The sequence below is a fragment of the Apodemus sylvaticus genome, chromosome 23 (assembly GCF_947179515.1).
Source record: "Apodemus sylvaticus chromosome 23, mApoSyl1.1, whole genome shotgun sequence".
In the NCBI taxonomy this organism is placed as follows: domain Eukaryota; kingdom Metazoa; phylum Chordata; class Mammalia; order Rodentia; family Muridae; genus Apodemus; species Apodemus sylvaticus.
Window position 1 is genome coordinate 8,625,570 of NC_067494.1, and position 16,773 is coordinate 8,642,342.

The 16,773-nt window shown below is 47.6% G+C and overlaps 1 protein-coding gene across 1 annotated transcript; it reads left to right on the forward strand.

Moving 5' to 3' along the window:
* Positions 1-3,067: 3,067 nt before the first annotated feature.
* Positions 3,068-12,479, forward strand: Smlr1 (small leucine rich protein 1). Its single transcript, XM_052169833.1, has 2 exons — positions 3,068-3,194; positions 12,400-12,479. The coding sequence occupies exons 1-2, from the start codon at positions 3,068-3,070 to the stop codon at positions 12,477-12,479; spliced, it is 207 nt and encodes a 68-aa protein (XP_052025793.1).
* The last annotated feature ends 4,294 nt before the right edge of the window (positions 12,480-16,773 follow it).

Sequence of the window (16,773 nt, forward strand, 5' to 3'; positions counted from 1 at the left end):
GGAAGAAGCCTGGTAAAGAATGTGCTGTTTGCTGACTGAGACAAATACAGAGACCCACAGCCAAACACTGGACAGGGTTTGGGGACTTTTATGGAAGAGTTGGGGGAAGGACTGCAGGCCCCAAAGGGGATAGGAACTCCACAGGAAGACCAGCAGAGTCAACTGACCGGGATCCTTGGGGCTCTCAGAGACCAAGCCACCAACCAAAGAGCATACACGGGCTGGACATACGAAGCAGCTGGGCAGCTCGGTCTCCATGTAGGTCGCCCAACTACTGGAGCAGGGACTGTCCTTAAAGCTGCTACCTGTCTGTGGAATCTGTTCCCCAACTGGGCTGCTTTGTCTGGCTGCTTTGTAGGAGAGGATGTGCCTAATCCTGCAAAAGTTGACGCCGGGGGTGGGGATGGGGGGATACCCGGGGGTGATCTTCACAATCTCAGAGAAGATGGGAGGAGGGTTGAGGGAAGGGACTCTGAGGGAGTGGGCATTGATTAGGTTGTAAAGTGAATAAGCACACTAATTAATGGAGAAACACACACACACAAACACAAGCACACACACAAACACACACAGGATATGCTGTGCTCACAGCGGCAAAATTTGAGTCTGGTCCCCTGTCTTGAACTTTATATTTCTACCTGGTCCTCACTGGTCAGCTGATTCCTCGCCATTTAAAGCATAACATCTACACAACTCTGTGTATCTTCCTTACCCAAACCTGCGACCTCGCCCGGGCCCAGGTCTAAGTTTATTTCCATCTCCTGGCTACTGTCACTATGTGGGCCAAACATGATATTCTGGATGAGACCATGTCCTCTGGATGGAAACCCTAGCTTTGGAATTTGCAGGGATGTGCCACAGGCTAGGCTTTTGACCTCATTTCTCTGTCCATACAATGAAGTTCTTCTTTATAAGTTTACCATGAAAACCAATAGAGATTGTAAACTTGTGCTCAGCCAGACAGAAAGTAGGGACCACGATGGCTGGAGGGTGGAGAAATCGGCTGCTACCCACTCAGTTATTCAATGAGGACCGTTCTTATCTCTCTGTCCCTCTCCCTTCCCCACTACTGACGTCTAGCTCACACCCATGGCATTGTGAGTCCATGTTGAAACATGCTAAGCCAGTGTTATCTCGCCTTCTGTTCCTTAAAGGGTTGCCCAATACTTTTTCTAAGTCCACGCAAGGCTACAATCAAAAATCAAAAAAATGTAAAAATACAAAAAAAAGGTGGAGCTCCCTTGTCCAAATAGCATTGTCCCGGGTAGGGCTAAAAAGTCTATACACTCTATACGGTATCACCTTTTTTTTCTCTCCAGTTTCTACTCCTCACACGCTCCATCTTTCTGCCCCTGTGTATTCTTCCCCTCCCCCACAGACCCGCCAGGCTTGTGTGTGTCCGAGCTGAGCTGACCGCTTCAGCTCTTCCAGCTCTTCCGGCTGGAAACACTGATAACCTTTCAGTACACAGCCCAGCCCTCTCACTGGAACTGGTCAGTGCCAGCCCAGAGCTCTGCTTTCAGGTGAGCCTCGCAGGGTGGGTGCGAGCAGGGCATCCAACCTAGCCACTGCCTAACACCAAACCTGCTTGCCTCCCGCTAATGAAGGTTCTCTGAAGATGGACCCTTTACACATCAGCATCCCAGCCCAGCTGAATGAGCACCCAAGAACCATCTCAACAGAAGGCTTGCAAAGATCAAAGCAGCGGCAGCCCCCTGTGGGGGAGAAGGAAATGCATTCAGTGAACGCAGGCTCAGTACTGGTGTCCCAGCTCTCTCCTTCCGACTCTGTTACTTACTCAGGGATGCCAGGCAAGCCCCTGAGTTACCCTCTCCAGTTCAACTTTTGAGTGAGGGTGAGGATTTCAAATCCGAGCCTGTCCGCATGGCCACACACAGTCCCAGGTACAGGAACGCAGATGGAACTGAAGGCGGTCCTTTAAGGTGGACTCTGTCAGCTGCCCTGCAGCAGCAGCAGCCTATGGGGTGGGACAGAGAGGGGACACAACCCAGGAGTGAAGGAAGCCCTGAACGTGGTTACCAATCTCCCTCGAACTTTCTCCTAAGTGTTGGGGCTGGAGAGATGGCTCAGGGGTTAAGAGCACTGGTTGTTCTTCCAGAGGACCTGGGTTCAATTCCCAGCACCTACGTGGCCGCTCACAACTGCAGGTAACCCCAGTTGCAGGGATCTGGCACCCTTGCACAGACTTACTGTGCAGTCAAAATGCTAATGCACATAAAATAAAAATACAAGGCAGCTCAACAGTAGTCAATAGGTCAGTGTGAACCTTGATATTTGCCGATTTATTGCCATTTCTTATCCTAGAAGTCTGGAGTTGTCATAACAGCCTGCATTCAGGGCCAGGGCCAGGGCTAGTGTGCACAGACAGCAGAGAGGAATGTGAGTTACAGAAGCCAGGGAAAGGCCCTGCCACTGCCACAGGTCACTGTCACAGTGAGCCACCACTCACCTGTGGCTGTTATCTACGTCTCTCCAGACTTGAAAGGTTGACCTCTGCTTCATAGACCGACTTCCAGACCAAAGGTTAGGGTCTAGTAGAACTTAGTCATTGTCAAAGAAATCACTGCGCCCTCCAGAGAGGCACTCAGAAGTGTTTTTCACCCTCAGTATCTGCTACATCAACTATGTGCATTAGCATGACGAGTCAGTCACTTTTAGCTCTGAAGTTTAGGAAGTGGGGGTAAAAGTTCTTCCCGGGCCTGGGCCTCTATGGGAAGAGCCCATAGTGGGAAGGGCATTTTGTCTGAAGTCAGATACTTGATCTCAGCTTACCAGGAACATCCCACTTCCTATCAGACAAAGACGCATCTCCAGGACAGCTCCCGGGATTTACTCTTTGGTTCTTCTACACCCTGGAGCTGAGTTACAGAGTAACTTGCAACAGGGCTCCACCATTCACCCCACTAATAAGCTAGAGCAAAGTCCACAACAGGTCTCATGGAAAAGTACGAGCAAAGGCCAGAACTCCAGGAAAGGACGACCACGGAGCAGGGCCAGGTGGCCCGTCCTGAGCGGGGATCCCTGGGCTACCCCCAGCCGTGGGGCCATGAGCTCTGTGCTGGCAATCTTCCTGCAGGAACTCCCCGGCCCCGTCCTGGTCCTGGGGATCTTCCTGCCTGTCACCTTGCTGCTTCTCCTCCTGATTGCCTACTTCAGGATGAAACTGATGGCAGGTAAGTGTGACACCCCACCAGGAAGGGTTTGGTTCACCCTTGAAACTCACCAAAGCCTGCAGGTACTGGGGAAGCTGGAGAAATATATCTTGTTGATTGGCAGATTTCTTCCCCCCACCCCCGGCCCTCTCTTGATGAATGAGGCAACGTTTGATACTTCCAACTGTGTAGGTTGTGAGGTTCGTAGGGTGTGTCAACATGCCATAGGGCCTCCTTCCCTGTGGTCCCCTGTAGACAGTCAACTGTGAGTCACCAAATTGGACTGACAGTTGCTTGTTTCTATCAAGGCATCAGACTCCATGCTGCCCATGCTGCCTCCTGCATGTCACAGATGTGTGTGTGTGTGTGTGTGTGTGTGTGTGTGTGTGTGCCGCAGCCCTCGGAAGAACCACTGTCGGTCACATGGCACTGGGTCCCCACGGACACTGAGTGCTGCTGGGAGACTTAAGGGACCTGGATGGCCCAGGTGGGCACTAGTCCATGTGCACCTCTCACACCAGGTGGGCACAAGTCCATGTGCACTTCTCACACCAGGTGGGAACTAGTCCATGTGCACCTCTCACACCAGGTGGGCACAAGTCCATGTGCACTTCTCACACCAGGTGGGAACTAGTCCATGTGCACCTCTCACACCAGGTGGGCACAAGTCCATGTGCACTTCTCACACCAGGTGGGAACTAGTCCATGTGCACCTCTCACACCAGGTGGGAACTAGTCCATGTGCACCTCTCACACCAGGTGGGAACTAGTCCATGTGCACCTCTCACACCAGGTGGGAACTAGTCCATGTGCACCTCTCACACCAGGTGGGCACAAGTCTATGTGCACTTCTCACACCAGGTGGGAACTAGTCCATGTGCACCTCTCACACCAGGTGGGAACTAGTCCATGTGCACCTCTCACACCAGGTGGGAACTAGTCCATGTGCACCTCTCACACCAGGTGGGAACTAGTCCATGTGCACCTCTCACACCAGGTGGGAACTAGTCCATGTGTACCTCTCACACCAGGTGGGAACTAGTCCATGTGCATCTCTCACACCAGGTGGGCACTAGTCCATGTGCACCTCTCACACCAGGTGGGCACTAGTCCGTGTGCACCTCTCACACCAGGTGGGAACTAGTCCGTGTGCACCTCTCACACCAGGTGGGAACTAGTCCGTGTGCACCTCTCACACCAGGTGGGAACTAGTCCGTGTGCATCTCTCACACCAGGTGGGAACTAGTCCATGTGCACCTCTCACACCAGGTGGGAACTAGTCCGTGTGCACCTCTCACACCAGGTGGGAACTAGTCCGTGTGCACCTCTCACACCAGGTGGGAACTAGTCCGTGTGCACCTCTCACACCAGGTGGGAACTAGTCCATGTGCACCTCCCACACCAGGTGGGAACTAGTCCGTGTGCACCTCCCACACCAGGTGGGAACTAGTCCGTGTGCACCTCCCACACCAGGTGGGAACTAGTCCGTGTGCACCTCTCACACCAGGTGGGAACTAGTCCGTGTGCACCTCTCACACCAGGTGGGAACTAGTCCATGTGCATATCTCTCACATCTTAGCTCTGCTGATTCCTTCACAAGATGAACTTTCAGAACCTCGCAAATGATTCAGGCGTGAAGTGAGGCATAGAGCGGGTCAAGATGGTCTCCTAGGATATACACACATTTTCACAGCTCTGCACACCTGTATATACCCATGATCACGTACATGTACATATACCGTCATCAGCCTCTGACCTTCTGCTTAAGAAATGTTCTAACCATTGTGCTATCAGGGCTTAGCCCTGGATCTGGACTGCAGCAGAAATTTTCCGGAAGACAGATATATGATATATATGATATATTACGCACATATATGTTATCTGCTTATATCTATATCATATATCTATATTCTACATATCTATATGGAGATATTGCTATATCTATACCATATATAATATATTTATTATATATAACATATAATAATATAATATATAATAATATAATATTTATATTATAAATAATAAATAAATATAATAAATAATAATGTAATATAATATTTATATTATATATGATATAGATATGTGATATATCTATATATCATATATCATACACACACACACACACACACACATATATATATATATATATACATCATATATAACACAGGATACATTCAGAAACTATGGTCACTTTGGCCCTGGATTGAGATTGTTTGCTGTGGAGCTGAGCTGTGTATTGAGAACTGCATGTTCACTCGGTTTTCAGTAAATTCTAGATGCCATAAAGGTTAATGCTTATTTTAGTAACGTCCCTAAAAATCAACCGGCTTCCTACTTTGGATGGTTTTATACTAAACTACTGAAAGCTGGCATGGTTGTACACAGCTGTGATTCTAGCACCCAGGAAGCTGAGACAGGAGACTGGCTTAAATTTGAGATGAGCTTGGACTACAGCATGGGACTCTGTCTTAAAAACGACTATAAAGTCTCTGCTCTTATAAACATAAAAGTGGCCAAGACCAAGCAGTGCCCTCCTGCATGCTCTTAAGGAGTTATGAACAACAGGCCCCAGCAGAAGAGCAATGGGGGGAGGGGGGCTCGCGGCTGCGATGAGACTTAGAACACAGGAGACCCCTAGAGGACAGAGACCGTATTACAGAACGCTGCTTCCCATCAGGGCCTCCAGGAGAACTCTGCGGCCCAGCGGTAGGAAATGAGGAACTGCAGCCTTCAACGTTCCTCGTGCTGCCGTGACCCCCAACCGTACAATTATTTCCATTGCTACTTCATAACTATAAAGTTGCTACTGTTATGAATCATAATGTAAATATCCCTGCTTTCCAATGGTCCTTGGTGACCCTTGAGGAAGGGTTGTTGGGCTCCAGAGGGCTGGAGCCCCGCAGGCTGAGCGCCACAGCTGTAGCCTTACTTTCTGCCTCATTTTTATGAACAGCTCTCCTGCAAGATTGGTTTAGGGACTGCAACGTCCGCTACAAAACCCACGCCATAAGTCCTTTTCTCCATTAAGTTCCTCACCCCCTCCCCATCCCCAAGAACAGACTCCTAGAAATTTTGTACCCAGATATTTAAGATTTAATGGATACAGAAAATGTGGTATATTTGCACAATGGAATACTACTCAGCAATTAAAAACAATGAATTCATGAAATTCTTAGGCAAATGGTTGGAACTGGAAAATATCATCCTAAGTGAGGTAACCCAATCCCAAAAGAACTCACATGGAATGCAGTCACTGATAAGTGGATATTAGCCCAGAAGCTCTGAATACCCAAGACACAACTCACATATCAAATGATTCCCAAGAAGAAGGAAGGAGAGGGCCCTGGTCCTGGAAAGGCTTGATACAGCATTGTAGGGGAGTACCAGGACAGAGAAATGGGAGGGGGTTGATTGGGGAATGGGCGGAGGGAAGATGGCTCATGGGACTTATGGGGAGGGGGGGACCGGGAAAGGGGAAATTATTTGGAATGTAATATAGAAAATTAAAAAAAAAAAAAAAAAACTTCCAAACCTCGGGAAAACTCCAAACCAAAGAAGAAACTGATAATCATGACTCCCAAACATATGCCACAGAGTCCCCTCAATCCACTGGCTCCCTGTCCGGGGCCACACCCATTCCCACCGGAAGACCCCTCATAGTCGCGGCAGTGAGCACAGCTGGACGCAGGTGCCCCAGGTTCCCACTCACACTGGAGAGCAGGAGTGGAAGCCAGTCAAGGGTTTGTGCTCTTCACACACTTCAGTTTTATCTCCAGCTGCCTCCTTAGCAGGATAAAGTCCACAGTGCACACTGTCTCAAAAAAAATGCAGCAACCACAAAACAAGACAAGCAGATCGATCGCAGGAGCCTCTTGGATTTCAGTCTCCCAGTGGCCTCTACTTAGCAGTTATGATAGATTGATTCTGTGGGACGCTCGTGGTCTATAAAAAGATGACAGCTCAGTTCTGCATGGGGAAATATCTGTAACACGAGAACTGCACGTGAGTACTCAGTATTTTATTTAAGTATTTAGATAACTCTGAGGTCTGAGCAAATCATACTCCTCGGAACACCCTGGAAAGGCCAACCTGCAGCTGGGAGTGTGGCCAGGCAGCCCTCCCTGTTTCAGGGGCAGTGCAGACAAAGTATTTCTCTTAGCTATTGCCTCTATCGCGGTGATGAAATATCATGACGAAAAGCGACTTGAAGAGGAAAAGCAACTTGGGTGACTTTTCATGAACCACAGTCCATTAAGGGAAGGCAACGCAGGAACTCAGACTGGGTAGGACGGGAGGCAGGAGCTGATGCAGAGGCCATGGAGGGTGCTGCTTACTGGCTTGCTCAGCCTGCTTTCTTATAGAACCCAGGACCACCAGCCCAGCGTGGCATTGTCCACAATGGGTTGGGTCCTTCCCAATCAACAACTAATTAAGAAAATTCCTACAGTAGTTACTTCATAACTGTAATTTTGTTATCAAGAACCGTAACGTGAATATCTGATCTGCAGAATATCAGATACATAACCTAGTGAAACTTGACACCCCCCAAGGGGTTTTGACGAATGTGTACATAACACTGCTGCATAGTGACCTCCATCTGTCCTGAGCACACCCCTCCCCAGGAAAGCTGCCAGGAGTTCAGGTCACAACAAACACGACACGACTACATCTGTGGGTCAATAGACAGGGAAGTGCTCTGACGCATGTGAGCACAGGGGGCACATAACCAACACACCTTCATCCTTTCTCCCTCTAGCCTTGCAATGGTCTGAATATGATGGCCCAGGGACTGGCACTATTTGGAGGTGTGGCCTTGTTGGAGTAGGTGTGTCCTTATTGGAGTAGATGTATCCTTGGAGTAGGTGTGTCCTTGTTGGAGTAGGTGTGCCCTTGTTGGAGTAGGTGTGGCCTTGTTGGAGTGAGTGTGTCCTTGTTGGAGTAGGTGCGTCCTTGTTGGAGTGGGTGTGTCCTTGTTGGAGTGGGCGTGGCCTTTTGAAGTGGGTGTGTCCTTGTTGGAGTGGGTGTGTCCTTGTTAGAGTAGGTGTGGCTTTGTTGGAGTAGGTGTGTCCTTGTTGGAGTAGATGTGTCCTTGTTGGAGTGGGTGTGTCCTTGTTGGAGTGGGTGTGTCCTTGTTGGAGTGGGTGTGTCCTTGTTGGAGTGGGTGTGTTCTTGTTGGAGTAGATGTGTCCTTGTTGGAGTGGGTGTGTCCTTGTTGGAGTGGGTGTGTCCTTGTTGGAGTGGGTGTGTCCTTGTTAGAGTAGGTGTGGCTTTGTTGGAGTAGGTGTGTCCTTGTTGGAGTAGATGTGTCCTTGTTGGAGTGGGTGTGTCCTTGTTGGAGTGGGTGTGTCCTTGTTGGAGTGGGTGTGTCCTTGTTGGAATGGGTGTGTCCTTGTTGGAGTGGGTGTGGCCTTGTTGGAGTAGGTGTGACTTTGTTGGAGTAGGTGTGTCCTTGTTGGAGTAGATGTGTCCTTGTTGGAGTAGATGTGTCCTTGTTGGAGTGGGTGTGTCCTTGTTGGAGTGGATGTGTCCTTGTTGGAGTGGGTGTGTCCTTGTTGGAGTAGATGTGTCCTTGTTGGAGTGGGTGTGTCCTTGTTGAAGTGGGTGTGTCCTTGTTGGAGTAGGTGTGGCCTTGTTGGAGTGGGTGTGGCCTTGGTGGAGTAGGTGTGGCCTTGTTGGAGTAGGTGTGGCCTTGGTGGAGTGGGTGTGGCCTTGGTGGAGTAGGTGGAGTAGGTGTTTGACCATGGGCATGTGCTTTAAGACCCTCCTCCAGTCTTCTAGCAGCCTTCAGATAAAGATGTAGAACTCTCAGCTCCTCCTGCAGCAGGCCTGCCTGGATGTTGCTGTGCTCCTGCCTTAGGATGATGGACTGAACCTCTGAATCTATAATTCAGCCCCAACTAAATGTTGTTCTTCGAAGAGCTGCCTTGGTCATGGCGTCTGTCCACAGCAGTAAGACCCTAACTAAGACACCCCTCCAAATGGTACGACATGCCAGCCAGTGAGCTTGTCCTAACCCCTGGATTTTCTTAAACTGTGAATCTACTCCCTCTCAGAACTTTCAGATTTTGACATATGATTAAACCCTGGGGGTGACACTGGTGACATCACATCATGGGTCAGTGGGGGGGTGGAGCCCCTTAAACAGCTTTAAAATTTACTCCAAATCTACTTGGGGCGGTGTTCTCCTCCTATGACTGGACACCACGGACTGAGTAGTTTTCAAAAATGAAACTTATTTTCTATAGTTCTGAAGACTGGGAAGTCCAAGGTCAAATGGCCCCATTAAGTAAGGTACGTCTTGCTAGTAGAGACTCTGTGGTCCTAATAATTTTGGACAGATCCAAATTATTTTTTTTAAATAACTCATAATCTCATTACTTGCTGATTCATTCATGAGAGCACAGTTCTGTTCTTAAAGGCCTCATCCGGCCCTAGAGCTTGAGAACCTCACAGTTCTCAAGGGGGCGAGGGCAAAGTTTTGGTGGCAAACCAAACTAGAGCACTATTATGTACTACGGCTCGTTCTAGGCACTGGGACAGATGGTCACCATAAATCTTTTAGTTCAAGAAGAAACAGTCTTACATTTAGAAAGAAAAAAAATGCATCAGAAAAAAATTAATCTAACACCAGAGATGTAAACTTGTAGGTTTCTGACTTTGGCCTCTGGCCAAGTTAAGGCTGAACTCTGCCCTTGAACCTAGCCAAATCTAAACCCTAAATTTCCACATTCTACATCTTTTCCAAACTGTCAAAGTGAGGACCGCCACGAGGCAGGGTTCTCTGAATTCCTAAGGGACAATGTGGTGATGAGATAAACCCACCTTCTCCACCGCCACACCCCTTTGCTGTCTCTTAATAAAGCTGCTAAATTCCCTGATTACAGCGCCAGACCGATTAGCACCTGGGTCTGGAACGAATGAACGTGGCTTCTCTACTTAATCTTCTAAAGCTTTAGCCTCCTTGTCTGCAGGAATAGCAGCAGCAGCAGCAGGGTTCAGCTGCAGGAATAAGCTGTGACAAGCAGGTCCCCATTCTGAAGCTACTATCACTCCCGCTAGCTTACAAATCCCAAGAAACGGCCATTGTGTTATTATAGTGTCATTTAAATTGTCTTAGAATAATGATGCCACCCCAAGGTGACTCACCTAGAAAGCAGCAGGCAATGAATCCCCTGCCGTCTGGCTCCAGAGCTGGCCACCTTAGCCTACACACCAAGCTAAACCACAGGCAGGTTTCCTACCAGCTAAGTGGGTCCCTTTCTGGGACCAAGCAAATAAACTCACTACCAAGTCGAAAGGCAACTGTGGGAAGTCTGTAAACAAGGAAAGAATGCTTACAAAAGCTTTGGGTGGGTTGATCCTTTAATAGAAAAGAGATACAAATCATTCCTAGTGAGGGTGATTCACATAAATATCTACCCCAAGCCAGGAAGGTGCTTCACCCACGGCCCAACAAAGAAAATCTGTTATATTGCTCACGGAATTTTCTATAACAAACTCAGAGGCTTTCAAAGCCGCTTGCTGAATCTCTCTGCACATGCTCCTCAGCGGGTTAAATGCAGGGATTAAAGTGATAGCCCAGCTGCAAGCTTGTTTTGGAGAGAGGTAACTTATTTCACTTCTCTTACTCTGTAGAGTGGGCAGTTTTGGCTCTGACTGGGCGACTCACCACAGCTCCCCAAGCTCATCTTCCCTCATCCTCTGTTCGTTTAGCTGTCTCCCTTCAGTCTCTTATCTGGGCCACCCGCCTTCAGCTCTGTAATGTATATCTTAGTCCCTCATTTAAAGCACTACTTATACACTTCTGGTGGACAAGCAATGTAACCCAGTAACTGAAAGTGCAGACTCTAAAGTCAGGTTACCTGGTATCAAATCCTGAATACACCCGTTTCTGTAGTTCTGGAGAAAACTGCTTTATCATGGTCTCTCTCTGCTCATCTATGAATTAAGGAGTGACCAACTTATGTCACAGCAAAAGAATTAGACAAGTTAACACATGCAAATTTAGCAAGGCTATCTGGTACATAACTGCTGAACAAATATTGACTATTGAGTGTCGTGGCTCACATAGCCTAGGACATGTCTTCATCTAAGAACATGGAGCATTGCTTAAGGATGATAATGTGGGATCATGGAAGGATCCAAACCAGGTAGAAAAGGTTTAGCAGGTACATGATGAGGGATCAATAGCATAGCTTGATGTAGACACTGAGAATATTGTCAATTCCATAAGCATGGCATTGGTAATCAATGTAGGCAGCTGTGAGGAACAAAATCTTGTGAGTGTATGTCTGTGTGTATGTGCACCAGGAACATCTACAGAATGTATATTTAGATCTGAACAGAGAGCTCAAGGTTAAAATCAAATCTGGTTGCTGACAGACACACTAGGTGAAGGTCCGTTGAGAAGGTTGCACGCAAGGCAAACGCACGGGAGCAGGTCAGTGGTGGGAGGGGTAAACAAGGGGCTGTGGTGGCATCAGAGACCTGGACTGGGGACTGGGAAAGGCCACTGGGGTTAGTAAGTCAGCAGAAGTAGGCACCACTTAAGGATGTTAGTATTTAAGCAGAGCAGTGTTAGCTTAGGAACTCATAGGCTCTGAAAATCTGAAAAGGCTGCCAGTCAAAGGGGCTACAAGCTTAAAGTCCAAAACAGAGAAAGAGCCGCCCTGTCGAAGGATGACATATTCCCAAGTGTATTTTGGGAAAGGAGAAAGGACAGAGACCTTGTTCTCCTAATTCCTGTATCTCCAACTCCTGGCCTACACACATTTACTGAATATGAGAATATAAATATCTGCTAAACAAGATGGTTGGACGCTAACGATCTTTAGTTCAATAACCATCTGTCCTAACCAGGGAGAATTTTAAAAGTAACTGAGGGCCAGGGAGATAGGGCTGTGTGTAAAGGGACTTGCCACCAAGGCTGATGACCCAAGACCAATCCCTGGGACCAAATGGTGGACGGTGAGCACGGACCAATCCGAGTTGTCCTCTGACCTCCACAAGGGCTGTCATGCTCGGGACTTCACCCACATACACACAGAGAAAAGATCAATACAACCTTTGAAAGGAAGCCAAAGAGGTGAGATCCCAAAGTAGAGACCCAGTCTTCTGTAGCTCACAAGGTGGCCACTTAGAGAAATACTGGCCAGGAGCTTTTCATGGGCTTTCAGGGTTCGAGGCTCTCAGCTGTCTCCAAATTCGCTACTGTTTTTCCTTTCAGTTGAAGAAGAACTGGCTCAGACTTCTGATCGCCAGAACAAGTTTGGTTCTTCCCAGAACAAGAGAAGGAGACGAAGGTGATGGCTGGTGTGACCCAATGGACAAAGCGCCGTGAATTTCTAAAGGCCAAGGAGCAGCAGTCGACAGAACCACCAGGACATGAGAAACAACAGTGAACTTATCAGTTGCTACCAGAGGACTTCTGCATGGTCCTGCGTGGTCCGACGCTAACGGCAGTTCCTGGAAAGGATCACGCACTTAAACTTTTCTTTAACATGCTCAATGCACCAGGCATATCTTCCGTTTCTTTCATTGTGACTGCTTATTTACTCTGTGGAGAATATTTTTAAAATAAAACTTCTAGATCTCATCATATCACTCTATAAAATCTCACATAATTTTCCCTTTAAGAGTAAGGAAACCTCCAGAGAAGTCTAACAAATAGCAAGACGGCGCCCTGTGGGAGCCCAGTGGGTGCTGTATAGGAGTCCTTCCATCGGGCCCTCTAGCCAGTCTGAAACATGGTAGCTTCAGACAGTGTTCAAGACCTCACTTTGTGTCTCTCCTTCTCCCAACTTTAAGACAACGTAAGCCATGTCTGTGGCAGGCTGCACCGAACACTCGAATCTCAGTGTTAGCTATGGGTCACTCACCAACACAGCTTCCCCGTGGCAGAGATAATGATGAGGTGCTACGTGGGAACGGAAGGGAAGCCAAATGTTCCTCTAATCCCCCAGTAGAGAATAATTCAAGTGTTTTTTTTTTTTGTTTGGTTGGGTTTTTTTGTTTGTTTGTTTTGTATTTAGTAAAACCCAAACACCAAGGAGTTCTAAGTAGAAAGTCAGCATTTCAGAAGCAGGATTCCCATCATTCTATCATTACCTGGCAGCTGAACGGATGGTGTGCACTGTGCTCTTCGTAGTCTTCTAGTTAACAGCAACACATGTCCAGCTGTCCCCAACCCTGGCTCAGTTCCAGCCTTTGTACATGATTCCGCTGCTCTGAGTCATCTGTTTTCTGTTTTTGTTGTTTTGTTAAAGCACCAATCTCGGTAGTGACAATCACCCATGACTGCAAGGATCAAAAGTCACCATGCCTCACTGTGGCCTGGTTATTTTCCTGCCTTTTCCTCTCAGCTGCACCCTGGAATTCTTCACAGGCACTACTCAGTGAGCTTTCTGTTGGGTTGCCTTGCAAAATTTAACTCTCAGATCAGCCAACACTGGACAACCCTCATTTCTCTGTTTTAATAGCCCTCAATTCTATCAAGTCTGTCTGTTGGGCCTTTCAGAGCCGGGTAATTTCTAAGGGTTCACACCATATGGAAGAAGCAACACCATTCTTTCGGTTCTGGGAAGGATCTCTTTTTTAGCCCCTGGGGGAGGCAGCTTGTATAAAACTGCTTACTAGGCAGTGTGAAGGGACACAGGAGAGTCGCGTACCCAGCAGCTGAGCCAAATGTGTGGTTCGACATTGGGTGGCTTCCCTTTTCCTCCAGAAATAGGAGCTTCAGAAATCTGAGCTTGGGCTTTGGTGGCTGCCTGACCGTTCACTTGAGTACTGTGGGACAGGTGAGTTTGGAACATGTATGTTTGGAATAGTAAGCAGAATCGTTTGTTACAGGACGGCTTCATGGTGTTCATGCTGGAAATGAGAGTGAGGCATTGACAGAACCGTATGTGCGTGCTTTTTATAAGAACATTAGGCTGGAGAGATGGCTCAGAGGTTGGGAGCACTGGCTGCTGTTCTAGAGGACCTTGGTTCAATTCCTAGTACCTACACGACAGCTTACAACTGTAACTCTGGTTCCAGAGGATATGCATATGCATGCAGGCAAAATACCTATAACATAAAATAAATCAATCTTAACAAAAAAAAAAGTTAGCTGTCTGTCATGAAAAGTCCTGAGGATTTCATTACCAACTCAGCGAAGGCCCCGCTAACAATTTTGCCAAATCTGAGGACAGCCAGCAGCTGCAGGTTGAGTCTTTGCTCAAATCGCAGTTTAGATCTCATTCGGCAGCTTCTACCTCAGATCAGTCTCCTTCCATCACTCCCAAGTCAACTCCAACCTACGCGCTGAATCCCCAGGAAGACATGTTGCTCCCCACAACCCCACATGTTCTCATCCCGGCAGCTCCTAGCCTCGTTTCTGTCCCCGCTAACCTTGCTAATATTCCTTCCTACAATCTAAACGAAGCATCCAGTAGGTGTAACAGTTTTCAGCTCTACTCCTGCACTAAAACTTCAATGGGTGCTTTCAGCACCTTCACACATCTCTTGTAAGTCAACGAAAATAAATAAAAATTGTTATTGAGCCATTAAAACTCAGGGGGGGGGGAGTTCTATTTACGTATGGGGTCTAGAATTCAGGTTAAGATGGCTTTGAACTCATGACCCTCCTGCCTCAGTCCCACCATCACCAGACCCAGTTTTAAGGCTGTGGTAGTTTCCAAGGTGTTTTCGTTTTGTTTTGGTTTGGGTTTTTTTGTTTGTTTGGTTTGGTTTGGTTGGAGATTTTTTGTTTTTGTTTTTGTTTTTTTGTTGTTTTGCTTTTTTTCTGAATTAGTACTTAGCAGTTGGGTGTTGCCTAGGATCGTCCATCAAAAGACTTCTAGAAATGGACTGCAAGTCCGTGGCTGCTCCTCACCCTGAACCTAGATGGTAAGACAGAAAATTTGGCATGGGCAGACACTCATGTCCTCCAAGACAGTATTCGCAATCTCTTAGCCATGAGGAAATACTTAGCCATTCCAGGGATCTCAGTGCTTTCTAGTAGCAATGGGGAAAGTCACGAATACATTTTTTTTCTTGAAATTTCAGTTCTCTGGCAAAAGTGTATCTTAGAAATCAGAATTCATACCACCTTATAACTTGTCATAATTTAGAAAATGTTAAATATACTTTGGATAAGAATTTGAAAGCACGCTCTAAAGGTCACGCTTTAAATCTGCAATGTCCCCCACAGTGCACGTGCTGAGCACCTGGCCCCCAACTTTATTTCGAAGCTCTGGGTAGAGCCTTTAGGGGGTGGACCCTGCTTGGCAGAAGTGGGAAGTGTGCCCGCCCAAGGCCTGCCCCCGTGTCCTGCTTTTTGTGCATTATGAGGTGATTGTGGCACTACTTGCTACCTGCTCCCCTGTGCCTCTCGAACTATAATAAACTGAAACCTCTGAATGAGTCGGACTCTAAGCTTTCCTCCTTTAGATCCTGAGATGCCGGGGTCAGGCTGTGGTGCAGGTCCTAGCACGAATGACCCAACGGGAATGGAGCAGAAAGCACACATTCTAAGATCTGTATTTATGATCATTAAAATTAAAATTAAAAAAAAATTCTACTTAAAAATCTCAAATCCGTACCTTGAAACTCTCCGATCCACTTTCCTACTTACCCTGCCATCTGGCCAGATACCGGGTGATGGGATGAAGAGTTCTTCCAGGACCCCGCTCCTGCGGCCTCAGAATAAAACAGAGACAGTGCATTGACCGCCCTGCTTCACCCATGGCTGCTCTAGAGGCCCTTTCCACCATTAGACACACATGCAAAAGAGCCCTCACCCACCGTCCCAGGTGGACAGGAGATTTTTAAAATATGGACTCGGATTTTGTGATGGGAAGTCTATTTACAGAAGCACGTTCAGTCTCATAATATCCCCATGGCTGGGCTGGCTGAGACAGGCTTCTCCAGATAGTTGTTCTTGTGACAACTATAGAGACCGTGCGAAAGGCCTTTCACAAGCTGAGAGAGAATTTAGCAGGAACGGATCTCAAAGAAGACAGTTTTGCAAATCAGATTTCCTGTGCTCATTTTAAACGACCACATAAACAAATTCTATGTAACACTTCAAAAAAAAAGACTATATGGTCGACCATTTTCTGTGTCATGTTTGACACAAGTAGGCCGGTAATGTGGTACACCGTGGAGAAAGCTCCCGGGACCAACGGCAGTCACAGGTGGGTGGGTGGGTGGGTGGGCGGGTGTGGTCCCTCCGCGGTCTGCTCCAAGAACACAGAGTGGACATGCAGCAGGACACAAGCGCAGCAGCGAGGCACAAGCAGTGTGGCTGACCCATCGCCTGAAAGCACACAGAGAGGGCAGGCCCCGCTGGTGGAACGCACACCTTAGGCCTCGTAACCAGCTAGAGCACCATTTAACCGGGCGCGAGGAATCTGGCAGACGGAATGCTGGATTTGCAAACTTTGCACCATTTCCACCAGTTCACTGAGGCTGGGGGAGTAGCAAATCAAAAGACAAAACAGAGTTTAGCCACTCTTAAAATGTTATTCTCTTAAGTATTTTGTAAAAATACTAGGTTTTCTGATGGGAAAACTGCACTCCAGTTTATTTCTGTGTTTATGAAAAGAGAAGTGACACG